Source organism: Balaenoptera borealis (assembly GCF_965194805.1).
Source record: "Balaenoptera borealis genome assembly, contig: HAP1_SCAFFOLD_839, whole genome shotgun sequence".
NCBI classification, from domain to species: Eukaryota; Metazoa; Chordata; class Mammalia; order Artiodactyla; family Balaenopteridae; genus Balaenoptera; species Balaenoptera borealis.
In genome coordinates, this window is record NW_028123363.1 from 226,942 (window position 1) to 249,529 (window position 22,588).

The 22,588-nt window shown below is 40.9% G+C and overlaps 3 protein-coding genes across 5 annotated transcripts in view; all 3 read right to left on the reverse strand.

The window, feature by feature from the left end:
- The window catches only part of LOC309621680 (uncharacterized protein), a 46,238-nt gene extending 45,718 nt beyond the window's left edge, over nt 1–520 (reverse strand). Inside the window, exon 1 of one of the 2 annotated variants that reach the window (XM_082409053.1) lies at nt 342–520. The gene's annotated coding sequence lies outside the window, so the exon portion shown is untranslated. The remainder of the gene's footprint in view (nt 1–341) is intronic. The other variant, XM_082409054.1, reaches the window with a different exon arrangement.
- The window catches only part of LOC309621679 (uncharacterized protein), a 46,480-nt gene extending 24,001 nt beyond the window's left edge, over nt 1–22,479 (reverse strand). The window contains exons 1-3 of one of the 2 annotated variants that reach the window (XM_082409051.1): nt 20,815–22,479; nt 18,048–18,150; nt 2,636–3,297 (exon numbers count right to left, since the gene is read on the reverse strand). In XM_082409051.1, coding sequence (XP_082265177.1) covers nt 3,123–3,297; nt 18,048–18,150; nt 20,815–21,535 — 999 coding nt within the window. In that variant the 5' untranslated portion in view covers nt 21,536–22,479 and the 3' untranslated portion in view covers nt 2,636–3,122. Of the gene's footprint in view, nt 1–2,635; nt 3,298–18,047; nt 18,151–20,814 lie in introns of those variants that run through there. The other variant, XM_082409052.1, reaches the window with a different exon arrangement.
- The window catches only part of LOC309621681 (ELKS/Rab6-interacting/CAST family member 1-like), a 123,849-nt gene that overhangs the window by 24,114 nt on the left and 77,147 nt on the right, over nt 1–22,588 (reverse strand). The window lies entirely within an intron of this gene.

Sequence of the window (22,588 nt, forward strand, 5' to 3'; positions counted from 1 at the left end):
AGTACAGAGAAGTCCTATGTATGCTTCATCCAGTTTCCTCCAATGGTTACATCTTACCTAACTATATTACAGTATCAAAACCAGCAAACTGGTTTTGGGACAATGCTTGTGTATAGTTTCATGCCATTTTATTATATATGCAACTCTCAATTTTTAAGTTCTTTTTTTTTTTTTTGTTTTCCTCGCGGGCCGCCCAGGCCGCGAGACCAAGAGCCGCGGGGGCCGGGCCGGCGCGCCGCCCCCGCCCCGCCTCAGGCCGCCCGCGCTTGGGCCGCCGCCCGGCGACGCGAGGCCAGTCCCACCCCGCCCCCACCCCCGCCGCCGGCCCGGGGGTCGCTCACCTTCCGCGTTGCCCCAGACCACCATGCCCGGGCACAGCCGCCTCCTCCGGCCTCGCTGGCCCCGCCGCCGCCACACGGTGCCCTCGCCTGGGGAGGGGAGAAGGGCCGGGAAGGAGTCGCACTGCCGCGCCGCGGTCCACGCTCACCCCACGCTCGCAGCGGCCACACTGAGCGCGCCCAATGGCTGCTCTGTCCCTCCCCCTCCGACGGGCGCGCGCGCCGCGGCTCCGCCCCGCCCCTCCCCCTGCGGCGGCCGGCACGCTCCCAGGCTCCTCCCCGCCCTTCCCCACCCGCGGCGGTTCCGGCCCCGGCTCGCCCTCCGCCCCGCGCTGCGCAAGTGCCCGCCTCGCGCCTAGTCTCGGGCGACCCTGAACCACCTGCGCGGCGCCCCTCCCAGGCCCGCCCGCGGAGGTCAGCTCCTCCGCTGCACGTGACCGTCTCGCTCGCGGGGGCGGAGAGGAGCGCGGCGCCGGCCCGCCTTCCGCATCCCGAGACCTGCGCGCCTCTCGCTGGGGTTGATGCGCTGTTCTCCTCTCTGCGAGTCCCCGCCCCGCGCTGCACTCCCCAGTCCGGGAGGACACTAGTTCAGGGACTGACCATGCTTAATCAAGATCATTCTATTGATATTAATGAATATCTGAGTTACTTCCTTTATTCCCCCCCCCCCGCCAATTAAAGACAATGCTCCTACCTATTAGAAAAATGAAAATCCAAACACTGACAGCCCCAAATACTTGCAAGAATGTGAAGTAATAGGAACGCTCATTCATTGCTGGTGGGAATGCAAAATAGTACAGCCATTCTGGAAGAGAGTTTGGCAGTGTCTTACAAAACTAAACATACTCTTACTATACGATCCAGCAATCGGACTCCTTGGTATTTACACAAAGGAGTTGAAAACTTGTGTCCACATCAAAAACCTGGACACAGATGTTTCATAGCAGCTTTATTCATAATTGCCAAAACTTGGAAGCCACCAAGATGCCCTTCGGTAGATGAATGGGTAAACAAACTGGTGCATCCAGATAATGGAATATTATTCAGCACTAAAAAGAAATAAGCCATCAACCCATGAAAAGATATGCAAGAACTTTAAACGCTTATTACTAAGTGAAAGAAGCCAATCTGAAAGGCTACATACTCTTTGATTCCAACTAAGTGATACCATAATGGTGGATAATGTCATTAGTCAAAACCCATAGAACATACAACACCAAGCGTGAATCCTAATGTAAACTATGGACTTTGGGTGCTAATGAAGTGTAAATGTAGATTCATCAATTGTAACAAATATACTTCTCTGCTGAGTAGTTGATAATGGTGGAGGCTATACATATGTGGGAACAGGGGGTACGTGGGAAATCCCCGTACCTTTCACTCAATGTTGTTTTGAACATAAAACTGCTCTAAAAAAATAAAGTCTACAAACTTTAAGCTATAAGATGAATAAGTTCTGAGGTTCTAATGTATAGCATGGTGACTAGTTGATAACACTGCAATGTATAACTATAATTTGCTAAGAGAACTTAAAGGTTGACCCCAAAACATATACATATATATTTATATATTCCCCTTTACCATAAATGTACGGCTGTGCTCCTGGCTTCTCTAATCTCTTCCAATTATCTATTTTTATTTCTGCTCAGTACCATGCTGTCTTAATTGGTAGAGTTTTATAATAGCGAGTCTTAATATCTAGTAGGTCAAAAATCCCCAATTCACTCTTCCATTTGCTGTTAAGAATCAGCTCGCATGTTCTATGTGGGGGAGGGAGGTGAAGGAAATTCATTTTAGCTTCATAAAACCTCTAAAACAATTTGGGGAGAATCACATCTTCTGTGGATTGAAATTTTCTATTGAAATAAGATTTATTTCTCCATTCCTTTAGTTTTTCTTAAGTGTCTTTGTTCTATAATTTTCTCCATATAGTTGTTGCCTATTCTTGCTAGAGTTATTCCTAGGTACTTTATAATTGTGATAATATTATAAATGGTATCTCATTGCCTTTTCTAAATAGTTGTAGCAGAGTACAGAAATGCAATTGATTTTGTATATTGATTTTGTTTGCAGTATACTTGCTAACCACTTTTATTCATTCGAATACTTCATCTGTAGATTCTTTTGGTTTTTCTACAGGGACAAGATATCCTCAATGACTAGTGATAGCAGTTTCTTCTTCTCCAATGCTAAGAATTCTTCTTTTTCTTCCTGTGTAAGACTTCCTATATAATGCTGCAAAGAAGGATTATCTTATCTTGTTGGTGAAAGGTGTCTTATCCTGTTTCAATATTACAAAAGAATGTTTTCAGTGTTTCACCATTAAATATCACATCTGCTGAATACTTATACCTTCTAATGATAGTCTGTTCATTTTGTATCATGAATAGATACTGAATGTTATGGAATGCATTTTCTACATCTCCTGAGATTAAATTTTTTTTTTAAATCAAGAATTCAGTGGGGGACAGATGGATTGAGAGTTTGGGGTTAGCAGACGCAAACTATTATATATAGGATGGATAAACAACAAGGTCCTACTATACAGCACAGGGAACTAAATTCAATATCCTGTGATAAACCATAATGGAAAAGTATGAGAAAGAATGCATATATATGTAACTGAGTCTCTTTGCTGTACAGCAGAAATTAACATTGTAAATCAACTGTACTTCAATAAAAAACTTACTCTGCACCCATAATGTGTCACACTGTTCTAGACAGTAGAGGCAAAGCAGTGACCAAACAGATGAAAACACTTGCCCTCAGGGAGTTCACCTTGTATTAAAGGAGAACAAACACAATGAATAAATAAAATGCATAGTTTGTTACATATTGATCAACACACAAGGCAAAAATGAAGTAGAGAGGGGAACAGGTAGTGTGGGGAAGGAGGTCTGCAACTTCAAATGCAGTGGTAGGAATGGGTGTCATTGACAAAATGACACCTGGCAAGAGCCTGCAAGCAGAAACAAGAGCATAGCTTGTATGCAGTAAGCACTGCAAGGCAATATGAAGTTCTGTTCCAAATTCTGTGAAGGAAAAGTGAATTTCTGAGTAGGTTCACTGGAAAATATAAATGTTAACATACTATTTTAGTTGCTAATTCCCTATCACAAGCAATGAAGCTTAAAAATCTTACATCAACTATTAAGTAAATTAAAAAAACAGCTGAAACCATTATAACCACCAGTAGTACCAAAGTAGCATTCTTATTAAAAGTGTGAAAATAACCATTTCAACATAGAATACAGAAAGATAACAAAAGTTATTCTGTTGTTCAAAGTAAATTATTATAAAATTTCAACTTGGGTCACAGAAGCCTATCAAAAAAATAAGTATGGGAAAAGCATAAATGGAAAAAAGAAATATTCACAAGTACAAGACCTAAAACTCATTGTAAGTACTCCCCATAAGTTATCTGACCCAATCCAGGGCTAACACTCTAAAGAAACATGAAAACAAAAAGACAATCACTCAGAGACCAGATGACAGAAAGAGGAAAGGAATCGTTTCAAAGATGTGTTACAGAAAGTTCAAGTACAAAATTTTCAAATGAATATTGAGAATGCAAAAGGAAAAAAGACCCAGCAAGTCTAACTAGCAATGAAATAAATAAGCAAAGACAAAAAGAGAAGTACATCTAAACACACAAAGACTGACCAAAAGAGAATAAGGAAACTCCTAAACCAAAAGGTCACAGAGGTGTCCTATCCAACATTAGCTCATGGGATGATGATAGGTGTTTATGCGGGGGGGTGGGGTGGGGGGGTGGGTGAATAGGTCAAAGTTAATCTATTAGATTCTTTATGCAGTACATCTCAGAATCTTTCAAAATGCCACTGTGAATTATGAATCACTAACCTACTTTGGGGGTAGGGTATGGGGGGCACAGAGTAAGTACACATAAGAATGTAGTCTTTCCCATGCCAGCTCACCACGGAACCCTTTATTTTGGCCAAAAACAAAAGTCTGTGAGAAAAATGTTGTCCTAAAGGATGGTAAGAGAGATGAAATTCATAAATCGCTTTGTAGAGTTAAAGGAATGCTAAAAAAAAAAAAAAAAAATTTAAGGACTTTCTGGTTGTTGTTTTTTTCTTTTATTATTGGTAGAAAGCCAGCCAAGAATCAGTTGGACTTACAAACATGAGTACATGGATGAATAAAAGATAGAAAAGAGAATAAATCAAAATTCTGATATATTTTACTGAAGGGGATATTTGGATACAAATTTTGTTATGAAGCAGTCCAACTATGCTAAAGTAAAGAAAGAAAAATGCAAGGGTTGTACTCGTCCTAACTGACAAAAGTGAAATAAATCACCAGGATGGAATGGTATCCAGCCAGAGTTCTGGATGCTCTTGAGGACGACTATGAATCTGTAGGCAAAGTTAGATAGAATCATCCAAATAGCCCCAAATTTGGCTCCTACAAAGGCTCTGGAGAAGACCCAATAAAATAAGATTCATTGTGGATTTGTTGGAAGTATAGGGTAGGTTGAGGGAATTTTTAATTAAGAATAGACTCAGACACTGAAGTAAAAATAACCTAATAGAAGAAACACCGTAAAGTTATAGAATCTATAGATATCTGTATTAATTCTATATCTATAGGTAGATTCTGTATCTATAAAGAGAAATAGATATAAAACACCTGAAATTTTTTGAAGTGGTAAATAAACTGAGGCAGGAAATAATGTTGATTTAGACTTTCGACACATCTTAGACAACATTCTTCAACAAAGGCTTAAAATATTAAATCACTATCAAAAGAAATATTCTGCCCCAGATAGGAAAGTGGCTTGGTGGCAGAAAACAAAAGGAAGAAATAAGCAAAATTTCAAATATAGTTTATCTCGGGTTATTAGTGAAAACTAGTCTCATTTGTATAATATTGAAAAATGGAGCACATGGCAAATGTTCAGGTTTAGAAATGAGCAGTGAAATGCCAAGCGCCAGAGATAACCGATGGAGAGTTATTTATTTATTTAGTACAGTCCTGGCAATGACAAGGGTCATAGCCAGTATGATCCACGACATTCAAGGAAGCTCTCCACGTGCCAAACACCACCTGAGTCACCGTATGTGCATGACTTTGTTTAGTCTTCACAACTTCCTACAGAAGTAATTGCCATTTTATTCCATGAGTTTACAAGCTAGACAGTAAAGGCTCAGAGAGGAAAGTAACTTCCCCAAAGATCACTAAGGTAAGTAGGTGGCAGTAATAGTAGCTACTAAATGATAGAGCTAAAATTTGAAACCTGGCAACTGACCCCAGAATCCTTACCTACTTTGGGGGTAGGGTATGGGGGGCACAGAGTAAGTATGCATAAGAATGTAGTCTTTCCCATGCCAGCTGACCACGGAACCCTTTATTTTGGCCAAAAACAAAGCACTGCGAGAAAAATGCTGTCCTAAAGGGTGGTAAGTCAGATGAAATTCATAAATCACTTTGAAAGGTTAAAGGAATGCTAAAAAAAAAAAAAAAAAATTAACTACTGCACCAATGGTTCTCAAACTTGAGCATGCATCAGAATCACCTGGAAGGTGTGTCAAAGACAGACTGCTGGGCCCCATCCCCTCGAGTTTCTGACTAAGCAGATTTTGTGGGTTCCGAATTTCTATTTCTAACAAACTGATGTTTCTGCTCAAGGGCCCACACTTGGAGAAATATGGTCCTAAGCCACAGGTGGTGAAACAAGAGATCACGATAAGAATGGTCTCGGGAAAAGGAGAAAACCTAGGTGAAGAAAGCTGGCGTGGAATTAAGGAAAGGAGGGATGAATCATCCAGTAAATGGGGTCCAGCTAAAATCACATGGAAATTTTCCTGGGCCTTTTGCTCCCTGGGTGGGCAAAGAGTCTTCCTGGGACCTCAAACAGCCTAAAACTATTCAACCCAGCTTCAGGCACAGTAGAAATTTAATGGCAAAAGGATGTCCCCACGTTCAGGATCTCTGTACTCTGGCTACCACCACAAACCTTACCCACTGACAATGCCTAGAACTCCTTTAACAGGAAACAAAACGTTTTACTTTGTAGCAAGAAATAGAAGCTTGAGAAGGAAATAAGTCCTAAAAAGTGAATATATATCGCTGTCTACAGATCTCATTCCAAATGTAAATGACTGCTTATAGATTAAGGTCTATAGGTCTAATATAACATGGCATGTCTAATATTCTTAAAATTACAAAAATTCAGTTTTATTACTTTGGAGAGGAAGCATGATGCTACATGCAAGGCATCAAATTTGATGTTAGAAATCCTATATTTGGGGATAAATGACTTCTGACAAGTCTTTTTTTGTTTCTTTGTTTATATTTTATTTTTGGCTGCGTTGGGTCATCGTTGCCGCACGTGGGCTTTCTCTAGTTGCGGCGGGCGGGGGCTACTCCTCGTTGCGGTGCACGGGCTTCTCATTGCAGTGGCTTCTCTTGTTGCAGAGCACAGGCTCTAGGCACGTGGGCTCAGTAGTTGTGGCTCGCGGACTCTAGAGCGCAGGCTCAGTAGTTGTGGCGCATGGGCTCAGTGGCTCCGCGGTATATGGGATCTTCCCGGACCAGGGCTCGAACCCGTGTCCCCTGCATTGGCAGGCAGATTCTCAACCACTGCGCCACCAGGGAAGCCCAACTGTATTTTCTTGAGGAGAGAATTTCCTATTCTTAGGTAGGGAGCAGAGGGGACCATCAAACCTCAGTCACTGGACCAACTTCATACTCATTTTCCTTCTTTATCAGGTTCAATGTAGACGTTGCATCAACCTTCCTAACACACAGACACACACACCCACACACACACACACACACATATGTAGAGACTTCCAATGTCCTAGTTCATATCATTAGTTTTCCATTGGGCCAGAAATCTTTCATAGGTTCTGAACCCCCGTTTTGTCTCTTCAGCATTATGAGCCAACTAAGTCTTTGCTTTGACTTCAGTTAGCTTTTGTTTGACTTCTTAGCATCTTGCCTTGTCTACCTATTTATACATGGAAAATACTGCAAGGGAACACTGTTGCTGAATCCAGCTCAGTTCTCTGAATCTTTACTCTCTCTGTGATTTTGGTCCTTAAAATTCTAGCTGCCTTGTTATTTCTCAATTCCAACTCTGGTTTCCTTAGTCCTATGACATTGTCCTAAGATCTACTGGCTTTTCTACCTCTTAGGAGTCACATTTGGTTTCTCAGACTTTTGCTCTTCATCGGTAGTTTCTAAATGACTGGGCTAGAAAAGCACGTGCAGAATACTGTTCTCACTTCAGTGAGTTTCTTTCTCTATTTTACTCTTCTAGGTCATGGCTACCTCAGTAGCTTTCTAACGCTCACAGTCAAATGTTGCTTATGATTTATCTGGCCTTTCTAGTATGTTTTCCTAAGGTAAACTGATATAGTTGGAAACAGAAGTTCGTACCCACCATTTAAAAAATTCTGTTTGGGGCTTCCCTGGTGGCGCAGTGGTTGAGAATCTGCCTGCCGATGCAGGGGACACGGGTTCGTGCCCCGGTCTGGGAAGATCCCATATGCCGCGGAGCAACTGGGCCCGTGAGCCACAATTACTGAGCCTGCGCGTCTGGAGCCTGTGCTCCGCAACAAGAGAGGCTGCGATAATGAGAGGCCCGCGCACCGCGATGAAGAGTGGCCCCCGCTTGCGGCAACTAGAGAAAGCCCTCGCACAGAAAAGAAGACCCAACACACCCATAAATAATAAATAAATAAAAAAAACAAAACAAAAAAACCCCCAGAATCCTTTGTTTAAAAAAAAAAAAATTGTTTTGTCTTTCTATGAATTCTCTCCTTGTCCCATCTTCTGTCACTTTTTCCCACCAAAAATTCCCATTCTCACAGATAGATTATTTTAAGATTAAAAATTATTATTAAGGGCTTCCCTGGTGGCGCAGTGGTTGAGAATCTGCCTGCCAATGCAGGGGACACGGGTTCGAGCCCTGGTCTGGGAAGATCCCACATGCCACGGAGCAACTAGGCCCGTGAGCCACAACTACTGAGCCTGTGCGTCTGGAGCCTGTGCTCCGCAACAAGAGAGGCCACGACAGTGAGAGGCCCGCGCACCGCGATGAAGAGTGGTCCCCACTTGCCGCAACTAGAGAAAACCCTCGCACAGAAACGAAGACCCAACACAGCCCAAAATAAATAAATAAATAAATAAAAATTAAAAAAAAATTATTATTAAGCTAATATGTTAATTTTGAAAGGAATTAATTTTGCTTTGAACAAGAACACAGATTGGTGAATGGAATATGGAAGATTCCTTAAGACCTTTTTCATCTCTTAGTATCCAACCATCGGTACCATAATAAGTTTGTCAACTGTGGAAGAAAGCAGTCTTTATAACATCAACATTATTCAATAATCTCAAAAACTGCTTCACTTTCCTGCTCATGCCACCAATTTACAAATGTTCAATGGGAGCAGAGAACCATGGGATGGGACATGGAGAAATGGCCTGTCATAGTAACTATAAACATTGGAAGAATGAAATTATAAATAAAGAGGGTTTTCTATGAATATATTTGAAATGTTTGTTCCTAAAGAACTTGTAGAATAAGACTCAGAAGTTTACACAGAAACACCTCTTGATAAGTATGAAACTCAGTAAAATTTATCTCCTAATAGTTTTTTCTTTTGTGTTATGTGATTGTCAGAGTGACACAAAACTATTTTTATCTGGACTTCACAGATCTTCTTATTTTTACTATGGGATCAGTGACCCTACATGTTTGAAAAGTGGCAAAATAGTTAAAATTGGAACATTTCCCCCAAATCCAGGGCATATGACTTACATTTCTGTAGAAGGCAATATTATATTTGTCTAGTTCTGGGGTAAACATTTTCATACCTGCCAATCCAATTTGACTAATGTATTGTTTTTACAGTGCATTAGTGGAAATTAAATGGTAAATTCAAACAGCCATTTCATACATCAAAAAGGAAAATCAGTCAACACAACTGTCTGACCGAAATGAATGAAGAAAACAATTCAAGGCAAACAACTGTCCCAGTAGACTTGTATAAATACAGTAGTGGTGTCATGTGCAGAATTAATCTTTCCTCACCCTTAACTGGAGAACACTCTGCCAGCCAATTCAGTCACTCAAATGATACTGAATTATAATATTCCAGTTTCATTTACTCTCAGTTACTGGTGACTGCCCTTCCTTCTCCTCCTTCATCTGTCCATCAGTGAGGAATGTCAGAGCAGGAGAACAGTAATATTGGCATATTGTACTGTACTGTCTTGAGTTCCACAGCTTCAAAATTCTTAGGCTAACTCAATGATCTTAAAAGAGTCTGGTGCAGAAAGGATATGTGAATTAAATGGCAGACCACCGGCTGACCCTTCCAGCACTAACATCCCTTATTCCTGGTTCTAATATAACACAGAATACTCAAGAGGAAGTTTTTGAGTGGTCAGCAGAAATATGGCTCCAAAGCAGGCACATGGAAAAGAAATGTTGTCATCTGTGATCCACTTTAAAGTTGACTTGTCTTTTACTCATAAACCAGATTCAGTGTGAATTCTCTTCTGCTGAATGTTAGAGAATCTGTTGGAGGAGTGTGGCCAATTCTTTTGATTTTTTTTACTCTCTAACATTTTTTTAGACACCTTTATTGGAGTATAATTGCTTTACAATGGTGACTTGGTTTCTGCTTTATAACAAAGTGAATCAGCTATACATATACATATATCCCCATATCTCCTCCCTCTTGCATCTCCCTCCCACCCTCCCTACCCCACCCCTCTGGGTGGTCACAAAGCACCGAGCTGATCTCCCTGTGCTATGTGGCTGCTTCCCACTAGTATCTGTTTTATATTTGGTAGTGTATGTATGTCCAAGCCACTCTGTCACTTCATCCTAGCTTACCCTTCCACCTCCCCATCTCCTCAAGTCCATTCTCTACGTCTGCATCTTTATTCCTGTCCTGCCCCTAGGTTCTTCAGAACAATTTTTTTTTTTTTTTTTAGGTTCCATATGTATGTGTTAGCATACGGTATTTGTTTTTCTCTTCCTGACTTACTTCACTCTGTATGACAGACTCTAGGTCCATCCACCTCACTGCAAGTAACTCAATTTCTTTTTATGGCTGAGGAATATTCCATTGTATATATGTGCCACATCTTCTTTATCATTCATCTGTTGATGGACACTTAGGTTGCTTCCATGTCCTGGCGATTGTAAATAGTGCTGCAATGAACATGGTGGTACATGTCTCTTTTCGAATTATGGTTTTTTTAGGGTATATGCCCAGTAGTGGGATTGCTGGGTCGTACGGTAGTTCTATTTTTCGTTTTTTAAGGAACCTCCATACTGTACTCCATAGTGGCTGTATCAGTGTACATTCCCACCAACAGTGCAAGAGAGTTCCCTTTTCTCCACACCCACTCCAGCATTTATTGTTTATAGATTTTTTGATGATGGCCATTCTGACTGGTCACACAAAGAACTCTGGCATGGTGGTCATCATCTAGCTAATCCTAACATGCAGACATTTATGAGAGTAAAGTCAGGTCTTTGCCAGAGTGGGTTGCTTATTTGGGCAACTGGGTCAAATCAAGAAGGGCAAATGCTGCCAGAGTAAATAAGGAGAGGAAGAACAAAAAGAACGAGACATTATCATTCATCAGTGATTTCCCCCCCAATACTCTTAGCCTCCACCTATCTCCATCTTACTGGTAACACAGGAACTAGACTGAACAATCAGGTAAAAGGTCTCTACAGAAACTGAGTTAATATAGAAAATAAAAAAATAAAACATAAAATTGTAAATTTTCTTCCTAGGGATAATTGAGATGATAGTTCAGTAATCACGTAAGATCAGGTGAAGTCTAAAGAAATTTTAGAAAACCTGGATAAAGTAAGAAAACATCTGTTCGCCGGCATCCGAATGTTCGCGAGACACCGAGACATGTGGGCCAAGTTCTGGAGAGAAGGGAAACACAGACGCAAGCTTGACATTTGGTGCAGCTTTTCTCCTTGGGGCATTTGCTGATTCAACTCATACAGCCTAGGAACTGAAAAGCCAAGGAGTTCAACAGACTCTAACCACAGAAGCCAAACGGCAAGAGCTCAAGCTAAAAGCAACAACTAATGGAATGACAGGCTACACGTATCCTTAGTCTCACAGGGCTGGCGGAACCATTACATTTAAAGCCTAACAAATACAAGGGTAGTTGGGAATAGGGAGAATCCAAACTTTCACATGGTAATCCCAAAGGGCAACACCCGTAGAGGAAGGACAAGACAGAAATAGAGCAACCTTCACACAGACTGAAAAACAGCTTTGAAGGAGCTCAAACTGAGAATGGACTAAGGTTTCCAGTCCCTATAGGAACTGTCTGCCATGGGCAAAAGGAAATCTTTTCAAGAGAACGATAACAGCATCCAGAATGTGGAGGTATCTTAATAGTTTCCTAAAATAAGTTAAGCCCAATTTTAATATAAAAAATAATTGGACATACCAGGAAAAAGACTAAATGATTAAAAGCTCAAAAAAAAAAAAAAAAAGGACAATGTAAATAGACACAGGAGGACAAGAGTTAGTAGGCGGTTAAAAAACAAAACAAAACAACTATGATTAAACAAAGAAAATAGACACATGGCAAATAAGCATATGAAAAGATGCTACACGTTCCATGTCATCAGGGAATTTTCAATTAGAACAACAGTGAGATACCACTACACACCTATTCAAATGGCTAAAATCCAAATACTGAAATCCCAAAGTTGTTGACGATGCAGAACAACTGGAATTCTCATTTGTTGCTAGCAGGATACTTGGCAGTTTCTTACAGAACTAAACATACTTTTACCATACAGTGATCTAGTAATCATGCTCTTTGGTATTTACCCATAGGAACTGAAAAGTTATGTCCGCATAAAAACCTGCACATGGATGTTTATAACAGTTTCTTTCATAATTGCCAAAACTTGAAATCAACCAAGGTGTTTTTCAATAGGCGAATGGATAAACAAACTATGGTATATCCGTACAAAGGAGTAGCATTCAGCGCTAAAAAGAAAAGGCTATGAAGCCACGAAAAGACATGGAAGAAGCTTAAATGCATATTGCTAAGTGAAAAAAAGCCAGTCTGCAAAGGCTTACGTGCATATTATATGATTGCTGTATGAAATTTAGGAAAAGGCAAAAGTGTGGAGACAGTCAAAAGATCAGTGGTTGCCAGAGGTTGTGGGGAGGGAGAAAAGGATGGGTGAAGCCCGGAATTTTAAAGGCAGAGAAACTCCTGTGTATGGTTCTGTAATGGTGGATACAGGTTATTGCACGTTTGTCAAAAATCATAAAATGTACAAAACAAAGAGTGAGGTCTAAAGTAAAGCATGGACATTAGTTAGTAATAATGTATCAATATTGGTTCATTAACTATAACAAATGTATTACGCTAATGTAAGATGTTAATAATAGGGGAAACTAGGGTGAGAGGTAAGGAAGTATGAGAACTCTGTCCTTTCTGCTTAATTTTTCTGTAAACCAGAAACTGCTCCGAAATAGTCTGTTAATTTAAAAAACAAATCTAGACCTGCATACAAAACTTGCACGTAAACCCAACCACAGCAGCATTATTCATACGAGCCCCAAAGTGGAAGTAACCCAAATGGCCATTTACTGTGAATGGATAAATGAAACATAGTAATATCCACACCATGGACTATTATTCAGCCATAAAAAGAAATCAAGTACTGATACATGCTACAACATGCATGAACTTTGAAAACATGCTAAGTAATCGTATGATTCCATTTGTATGCAATGTCCAGTCTAGACAAATCTGTAGAGACAAAGGATATTAGTGGCTGCCTAGGGTTTGGAGATATGGGGGAGTGAGTGACTTAAAATAGATTCTTTTTCTTTTGGGGGGTGGATGAAAGTTCTAAAATTGATGGTGGTGGCAGATGCATAAGACATTAAATTGTACACTTTAAATAATATGGAAAGTAAATTATATATCAATGAAACTATTATTTAAAATTATGATTAATGTATTAAAAAAAGGACAACATATACAATTTAAGCAGAAAGTATTTGTGAAATGCAACCAAAAGAAACTTCTAGAATTAAAAAAGCTGAAATTAAGCACTCAGAAGATCGGTTGAACAGTACCTTAGTCAAACAAAAGAAAGGATTACAAATGTCAGTTAAAAAATAACTACACTAAAATTTGGAGGGAAAATGATGGAAAACAGAGAAATAAGTACTTAGGACATATAGAGTATATATAAAACACTGTGTCTAGCCAACCCTAAGTCACACAGCCTAGGGAGGAGACACACAGCCTACCTGAATCACAAGGACTCCTCCAAAGGAAAAATGAGGTTCTGATGCCAGAAGTGGAAGGAATGAATTACAAAGAAAAAGAACAATGGTAAACTATAATCTAGATATACATTGGTAAATACATAGGTTCCCTGGGCTTGTGATCTGGTACAAACAATAAAAAAAAAAAAAAAAAGATAAGACTCATAGTAGAGGCTGCTAGATTCTGCTGAGGAAAATGTCCAGGGAGGGAAGAGTTGATTTATTTCCTTGTTTTTTGAGAGTCCACATATAAGTGACATCATGCACTATTTGTCTTTGTCTTATTTCACTTAGCATCGTGTCCTCCAGTTTTATCCATGTTGACTTAAATGACAGGATTTTCTTCTTTTTTAAGGTTGAATAATATTCCATTGTATATATATATATACCGTATTTCCTTTATCCATTAATCTACTATGGACACTTAGGTTGTTTCCATACCTTGGCTCTTGTGAATAATGCTACAGTGAATGTGGGAGTACAGATATCTCTTCAAAAATGATGATGTTTCCTTTGGATATATACTCAGAAGTGGGAGGGAGGAAGAACTTACGACACAAATCGACCATGTGTAAAAGATGTAGGAATGAAAAACTCTGAACACCTAGGAAGAGTGTAGAGTATTTGGCAAGGTCACTGTTCAAGGTCATACATAGTTTAAAATTATGACATTTCAGTGAGCCTGTGTGCATGAAGGCTTGCTTATATTTCGGGATTTGAATACAGTGCAAAGAAGTGCTGCTAAATTTTCGATCAACATCAAAAAAAGGGTGGAAATGTTTTTTTCTTTTATTATGAAACTGGAGGAAAGGCAAGCCTAGAATTCTAGGCCCACTAGAATTTTCCCTGATGATAGTGGTAATTTAGGAGAAGAAGAAGGATCCAAGGCCATAGAACAATTTTGAAAGCAAAATAAGGCTGCTGAGTCTTCACCCAGTGTATGAGATTAAGTTCTAATGGCATATGATGAAGTGGGCGTGACACAGCTGGCAGAGCTGGTTGAGTTGCTGAAAATGGCTCTTGAAGCTACAGGCATTGGACAGTAGACGTAGAAAAAGAACAAGGTAAATCCAAAAGAGTGGAAGGACAAAATTAATCAAGAGAAAAGTCAAAAATAGAGAAGAAAAGCAGTAAACTTGGCAAATAAAACCAAAAGCTTGTTCTTTAGAAAGACCAATAAAATAAGCAATATTTGGCAAATATGTTCGAGATGGGACTAGCTATAACACAGAGAGAATTTTTTTTTTTTTTAATTACGAAAGAATACTATGGTAGCTTTATACCAACACATTTGAAAATCCGGACAAAATGGCTGATTACTGATTAGTTATATGTAGCCATTATTTACTTCCTGTTTTGAGTAGAGAATACAAGTAGCTTTAGGAAATTAGAAAATATAATCAAAGATATACACCTTAGAAAGACATCAGTTATTTTCCAATGTATTAAAAAATTAGAAGAGTCCTAATACAAAAATCAGATATGGAAAATTTACCCAAAAAGTAACTAGAAGCACATTTCTTTGAAGATCTTAAGTTCTAAGTAATATTAGCAAACAGATTCCAGCAACATATTTTTAAAAAGTCATTATGATCAAGAGGGATTTATCACCATAAAGCAGATTTTTTCAAGTAGGATAAAGTTGGAATGAGGAAAGAAATGTCCGTATCCAATATCAAAACACACTCCAAATTTCAGTAGTTTAAAAGAATCTAATACGCTGTAACAGTACATCAGTAGATTATTCAAGCAGAATAGGAACCCATGTATATGTGAGAAATAAAATATAGGGTAAATAAAGTACAGGCTGTCTTCACTGTGGAGCTATAAAAATGATCACAGAAGCTGAACTGTGCAAAGTTGATCTCAGTGATTGATGGGGAAAATATTACTGTTCTATGACCTTAAAATCTTTCTGACAAAAACACTAGAAACTTTCTTGTTTGTTATAAAGTTATAGATAGACTTAAAAAAATTAGTAAACCTTGTATTTAGTTAATACAGTGCAACCTAAAACATTAGAAGTATTGAAAATTAACATGTTTTATTCCATTGTAAAAAACTTATGAGACTTCTAGTTTTGAGTCCAGCAAGGAAGGAGCTTGGAAGTTGCCACTCTGTCCTAACAGGTAAATATCTGGACACACTGAAAAATCAACAATTCTTCTTAGATTCATTAGAGAAGTGAGGTCACAGGAAAAATCACCGTGCCCAAAACTGGAGAGGCAGATGGCAGATACAGAGAGTAACAACTTACCGGAACAGAAACCCAAGAGCAGAAATCTCTGTGGAAAGCAATGGTGAGGTAGGAAAACCTGAACTATATTTGAAGGATTGCTGGAGGCTTGTGTGGAAAAGTCTGTGAGGTAAAAACTCCAGGGAAGCCCCTATCCTTTTGCGACTTTTGTCTCTTGAGCTCTACCAGGTTGTGACTACCAGGTGGAGGTCAAAGGAAAATCCCCTTGGAATTCTGGCAGGGGGAGGGTGAAAGGAGCAATTTTGAAATACACCAGAGCATTCTGCTGTTCTTCATAAGGCCTGCCCTCAGGAGAAACGGTTTTACCAGAGGCCTAACCTATGGGGTTTTGTAAGAGCCTAACTGACCTGGGGGAAGGGAAATATCCTACCGTGACCCCTGCCGGCCACTGGGTTTCACCTAAGGTGAGGGAAAATACTGAGAGGCACTTGTGACATTCATAGCTGAGGAGCACATGCTCATTATAAGACTGAGACCTAATCATAAGACTATGCAATGCTTCTATAACACCACACCTCTAAAGGACTATGTACTGCAGTGAATTTCACCAGTGCATCGTGTCTGGATTTTCAAGGAAGAGAAAAGTGAATCATATAAAATGCCTGATTAAACCGAGAAATGGCAGAAAAAGAGTGGAATGTAAAAAAGGAACAAAGAACACTGGCAATAAATATGAAACAGTAACAAATATGGTAGGTATTAATCCAATGATATCAATAATCATTTTAAATACCAATGGTATAAATACACCAGTTAAAAGACAGAGATGGTCACAGAGGATCGATAAACAAGATCCAAATATAAGAAATCTACTTTAAATATGAAGGCACATATAGCTTAAAAGTAAAGGGTTGGGGAAAGCTACATCATGCTAACTAATTAAAAGAAAGTGTGAGAAGCTGTATCAATCTCAGACAAAGCAGAGTTAAGAGCAAAGAAAATTATCAGACACAGAGGGACATTCCATAATGATAAAGGGGTCAATTCTCCAAGAAGACATAACAATTCTTCATGTTTATGTGCCTAACAACAAAGCATCAAAATTCGTGAGACAACAACTGATAGAACTGCAAGGAGAAAGAGATAAATCCACTATCATAGCTGGAGATTTCTACACCGCTTTATCATAAATGGACAAATCCATCAGGGAGAAAATCAGTACAGACATAGCTGAGTTCAGCAACACCATCGACCAAATGGATACAATAAACATCTACAGACTACTTCAACAACAGCAGAATACACATTGTCTCAAGCTCACATGAAGTACACATGAAGACAAACCACATTCTAGGCCATAAAACACACTCTAACAAATTTAAAATGTCAGAAATCATATAAAGTCTGTTCTCAGACTGCAGCGAGGTCAAACTGGAAGTCAAGAACAAAAACAAAGCTGGAAAATTCCAAAATACTTGAAGGTTAAACGGTTCAATTCTAAGCAATACATGGACCTTGCTGTCTGTATGTGAACTGAATAACATGCACAGTGACCAATCACCTACAGACTTTGAAAGAAGGGACCTGATTGTTCACTGACCATGATACACATCTGTTATATCCCGGGTGATTTGTGGAGTTAAGAACTAGCTGTGAAGTTTGTACTTTATGCCCTTCCTCACAGTTAATATGGCAGTAACTGAAATTTGATGGTTTTGTTGTGGTCCTGGGATTATTTAACTAAATCATGGTAACTGAAATTCATGCATGGGCAAACTGTTCAGAGCGAGGACTGCATGTGTAGCATACATTGGGTAACATTCCATTGCAAGAAACAAATACCTAGAAGACTGTAAGATAGGATGAGAAATCATACTCTTGTTATGAGGAAGTCTGTCCCTAAGCAGAACATGAAACTGAGATATCATAAAGAAAAAGGCGAGTTGATTTGACTTGATAAAAATTAAAGAATTCTGCACAGCAAAAGGCAACCCAAACATAAAGATAACTGACAAACTGGGAAACCAAATATAAATATCTGACCATGGATTTGGCCAACAATTCCTTTTCTTCACAATAGTATGAGGAGGGAAAATCTCAGTGAGTCAAACCTCATGAATCAATAGATGAGAGGTTAGACTAAAGTTCTCATATGGTGTGGATTTAATTTTATGGAATGCAACTTACCTTCCAACAGAAAATGTGAGTATTACCAGTCTTATGAAGATCCTTGGCAATGCAAGTAGAGAAACCTTGAGTAACTGTGTGATAGATGCATCTCTTTCCTGTTCTATAAGAGGAGGAGAACAATGAACAGAATGTCTATTTCTCCAGGGCAGAATTCCAATATTGCCTCTGTACCACTGAGCCTTGTAAAACATCGAAGCAGACAGTCTTTAGCAAATCACTCTTAAAGAGTCAAGAGGGAAAGAAATGGAAAGGCTAATGAACTTGCCAATGACCTATGTAGCCCTGACTGCTGAAAACAGCGATGATGGGAAATATGTGATGCCACGTATGTGAAACTTGAAGAGCACAGAGATTCAAATGGAGTAGAGTAGGGAAGAATGCCTCTGATAACCCACCCAAGTTGAATTATTTATAGTCTCAACTGGGAAATGTTGATTAAGAAATGAGAGGAAACAGGCAAGAGCGGCCCCTGAAATTGTGCCTAAATACCTCCAATATTCCTAAGGAATCCCGCGGACAACTGTGTCAGAGCGGAGCTGACAAAGGGAGTATATAGTAAGCGCAGAGGTCATGCCCTTGTCAGCCAGCATACGGAGAGCATTACTGATCCTCAGCAAATCATTACTGATCCTCAGGAAAATGTACTGTGACTGGGTCCAAAACCTGACTGGAATTTTCCATAGGTGTGTGATATTGGAGATGGGTTTGCAGGTGCACTTGCCAAATCACCTTTGCAAAGCACAGTAGGCCACAGCCAGAGGAGCAAAGGCTGCTCTGCTCTTTCTCAAGCAGAAAAGGATTTTAGAAGTGCCCACTTCTGTCCCACAAAGGATGGGGATAGCAGATTACGAATTAGTGACTAGCACAGTATCTGTGATCCCTCGGCTAATTTCCGTCTTGAAGCTGGGATATAAAGACTCAGGTGTTGGGTGATGAGCCACAAGCCGTCTGAACAGGTGCTTAATCAGGACTGGACAGGATGAATTCAGGCCTGGGCATCTGGCATCTGGTTCCAGCCCTTTTCCTGGCAGTTAACCTTTAGACATGTCCCTGACACCTTTGCATCTGTAGCTTTTCGTTGTTGTTGTCTGGTTGTTTAAATGTGTAAAATGGTGATAACACTACTTGGTGGCATATTCTATTTTAAAAAACCTTCCATTACTCCACGCACATCAAACAGTAAATGCGTTCTCTTAGTAAACCTGCATAACAATTTTCTGAACTCTTGTGCTCTGGGCAAGACTTATGAATACAGCAGGCAAATAAAGTGAAAGGTGAGACAGTACATAGTGTTGTATTCAACTGGGTCTTGATACCCAAGTGTGACTCTTCACCAAGGATTATGCAGTAGTTCAGGACACAGATTAAAGTTGTTTAGAGTGTGTCCTAAAGTCTCACTGGCAGAATTTAAATCTCTACTCTGGAAATTGTAGACCTGAGACAAATTGCTTCCCTCAACTTCATTTCCTGCATCTGAGAAAGATAATAGTATCTACCTTGTAGTAGACTGAATAATACCATTGCCCCCAAATGTCCACATTCTAATCCCCAGAACCTGTGAATGTCACCTTAAATGGCAGAAGGGACTTTGCCAGTGGGATGAAAGTAAGGGTTCTGAGATGGGGAGATTCTCCTGGACTACCTGGATGGACCCAAATGTAACCACTGGTATTCTCATAAGAGAGAGGCAGAGGAAGTTTTTACTCCAAAGAGAATGTGATGATGAAGTTGGGGTTGGATTGATGTGGCCAGAAGTCAAGGAATGCTGGCAAGGAAACAGATTCTCCCTTGGAGCCTCTAGAAGGAGGATGGACGGCCTTGTCAACTCCTCGTTCCAGCCCAGGGAAACTGGTTTTGGACCTCTCTCTTCCAGAACCATAAGAAAATAAGTGTGTTTTGTTTTAAGCAAGCACATTTGTAGTAATTTGTTACAGCAGCCCTAGGAAACTAATGCGTACCTCATAGGAACTATTTCTCCAATTAAAATGTGTGCCTGGAAACACACTTGGTGGCATGTCTGACACATGGTAGGTACGCTACTGTAGGTCGTTCTCGGAAACTGAAGCCTTGGTTTTGAGGGATCATCAAAACCAGTACAGTGGTTGCCATGTTTCTCCTTGTTCATCCTGGTGACAAACCTGGTAGAGAGAGCTCCATCCTTTCCCACAGGATGCCCACCCCAGTACTTAGAGGGAAGAGGTTATGTCTCACTTAAGGCACCTTCCTCTTTTCCTTTCTACTTTTTTTTTCATTCATCTTCATCCAACTGGCCTTTCTAAATTTTAAAGAAAACAAGACCATTTCTCGATGGATTCAGATACTACCCCAAGTTAATATTCCAACCAAGTTCTTGTTCTTCCGGGTCTCATCACCAGAAATTTCTGAGCCTAAATCCTCTCTAGTTTTTAGGATCACCCATTTTCTCATTTCTCCCTTCTCTAGTTCAGAGTCTTGTCAGTTTAGTCCTTTCCCTAACCACAACTTATAATAAGGTGACACAGCAAAGTGATGAAAGTCTAGACGGTCTGGTTTTAGTCCTGGGTTTTTGCCACCTACTTACTGTGTGGCATTAGGCAAGCTATTCAACCTCTCTGGGCCTCAGTTTCCCCAAAAAAAGGTGAATATTACATACCTATAGGGTTGCCATTATGAGGATTCAGTGAGTTAATATTTGCTAAGCACTTAGAATAGTACTTGTTGTAGTCTAAGCACTACAGTTGTGCTTGTTAATAACAGTAATTGCAATTCCAAGCGTAAAACTTACTCAGCTTTCTGTCATAACTTTGAAAGGTTGGTCTATCTTTTGGCCGGCGTTTCAGGTAACTGAGTCGAGGCACGGGCTGAGGCATTGCTACCACTGGGTGGTGTGTTCCCAGAACTTGGAGCAGCGGTGTGAAATGGGTAGTAGTTCTACTTGGAGACGGGGCAGACTGGACAATGACGGCCCGGGAAGGAGGTGTGGTGTCCATAGCTTCGGGGTCAGAGGTGCCGCCTGCCGAATGACCAATGGCAGCCGAAGCCGTAAATGGGGGGCTGGGGAAAACAGGGGCAGAATGGACAGTGACGGCCCGGGAAGGAGGTGTGGTGTCCATAGCTTCGGGGTCAGAGGTGCCGCCTGCTGAATGACCAATGGCAGCCGAAGCCGTAAATGGGGGGCTGGGGAAAACAGGGGCAGAATGGACAGTGACGGCCCGGGAAGGAGGTGTGGTGTCCATAGCTTCGGGGTCAGAGGTGCCGCCTGCTGAATGACCAATGGCAGCCGAAGCCGTAAATGGGGGGCTGGGGAAAACAGGGGCAGAATGGACAATGCCGGCCTGGGAAGGAGGTGTGGTGTCCATAGCTTCCATATCAGAGCTGCTGCCTGCCTGATCTGAGAAAAGAGAGTGAAAGTGGGAGAGCTTCTCCCTAGCTTCTAACTCTTCTCGAGGTCTAGCACGCACTGGACAGCTCAGCCTGGTGCTGTGACATTCCATTGTACGTGTCATAGAGCACGGGCAGGCGGGGGCGGGGGTGGGGCGGGGGCCACAGGCAAGCCCAGCCCGTGGAGAAACCCAGCCCAAGGACAAAGAGCCCGAACTCTTCTGGGACTTCTCGCTGTGGGTGGCAGGTGTTTGGCACCGGATGGGCCACCGTGCGGAGACTGTTGGGGACTCTGGAAGCCTTCTCCTCCAGAGCTCACCCTGCCTGGGCACCAGCTCTGCAGGTGTTGCGTTTAATGTTGTCCCAGAGGTCTCTTAGGCTGTCTTCATTTCTTTTCATTCTTTTTTCTTTAGTCTGTTCCGCAGCAGTGAATTCCACCGTTCTGTCTTCCAGGTCACTTATCCGTTCTTCTGCCTCCATTATTCTGCTATTGATTCCTTCTAGTGTAGTTTTCATTTCAGTTATTGTATTGGTCATCTCTGTTTGTTTGTTCTTTAATTCTTCTAGGTCTTTGTTAATCATTTCTTGCATCTTCTCAATCTTTGCCTCCATTCTTATTCCGAGGTCCTGGATCATCTTCACTATCATTATTCTGAATTCTTTTTCTGGAAGGCTGCCTATCTCCACTTCATTGAGTTGTTTTTCTGGGGTTTTATCTTGTTCCTTCATCTGGTATGTAGCCCTCTGCCTTTTCATCTTGTCTGTCTTTCTGTAAATGTGGTTTTTGGTCCACAGGCTGCAGGACTGTAGTTTTCCTTGCTTCTGCTGTCTGCCCTCTGGTGGTTGAGGCTATCTAAGAGGCTTGATGGGAGGCTCTGATGGTGGGTAGAGCTGACTGTTGCTGTGGTGATCAGAGCTCAGTAAAACTTTAATCCACTTGACTGCTGATGGGTGGGGCTGGGTTCCCTCCCTGTTGGTTCTTTTGCCTGAGGCAACCCAACACTGGAGCCTACCTGGGCTCTTTGGTGGGGCTAATGGCAGACTCTGGGAGGGCTCATGCCAAAGAGTACTTCCCAGAACCTCCGCTGCCAGTGTCCTTGTCCCCACGGTGAAACAGAGCCAGCCCCCGCCTCTGCAGGAGACCCTCCAACACTAGCAGGTAGGTCTGGTTCAGCCTC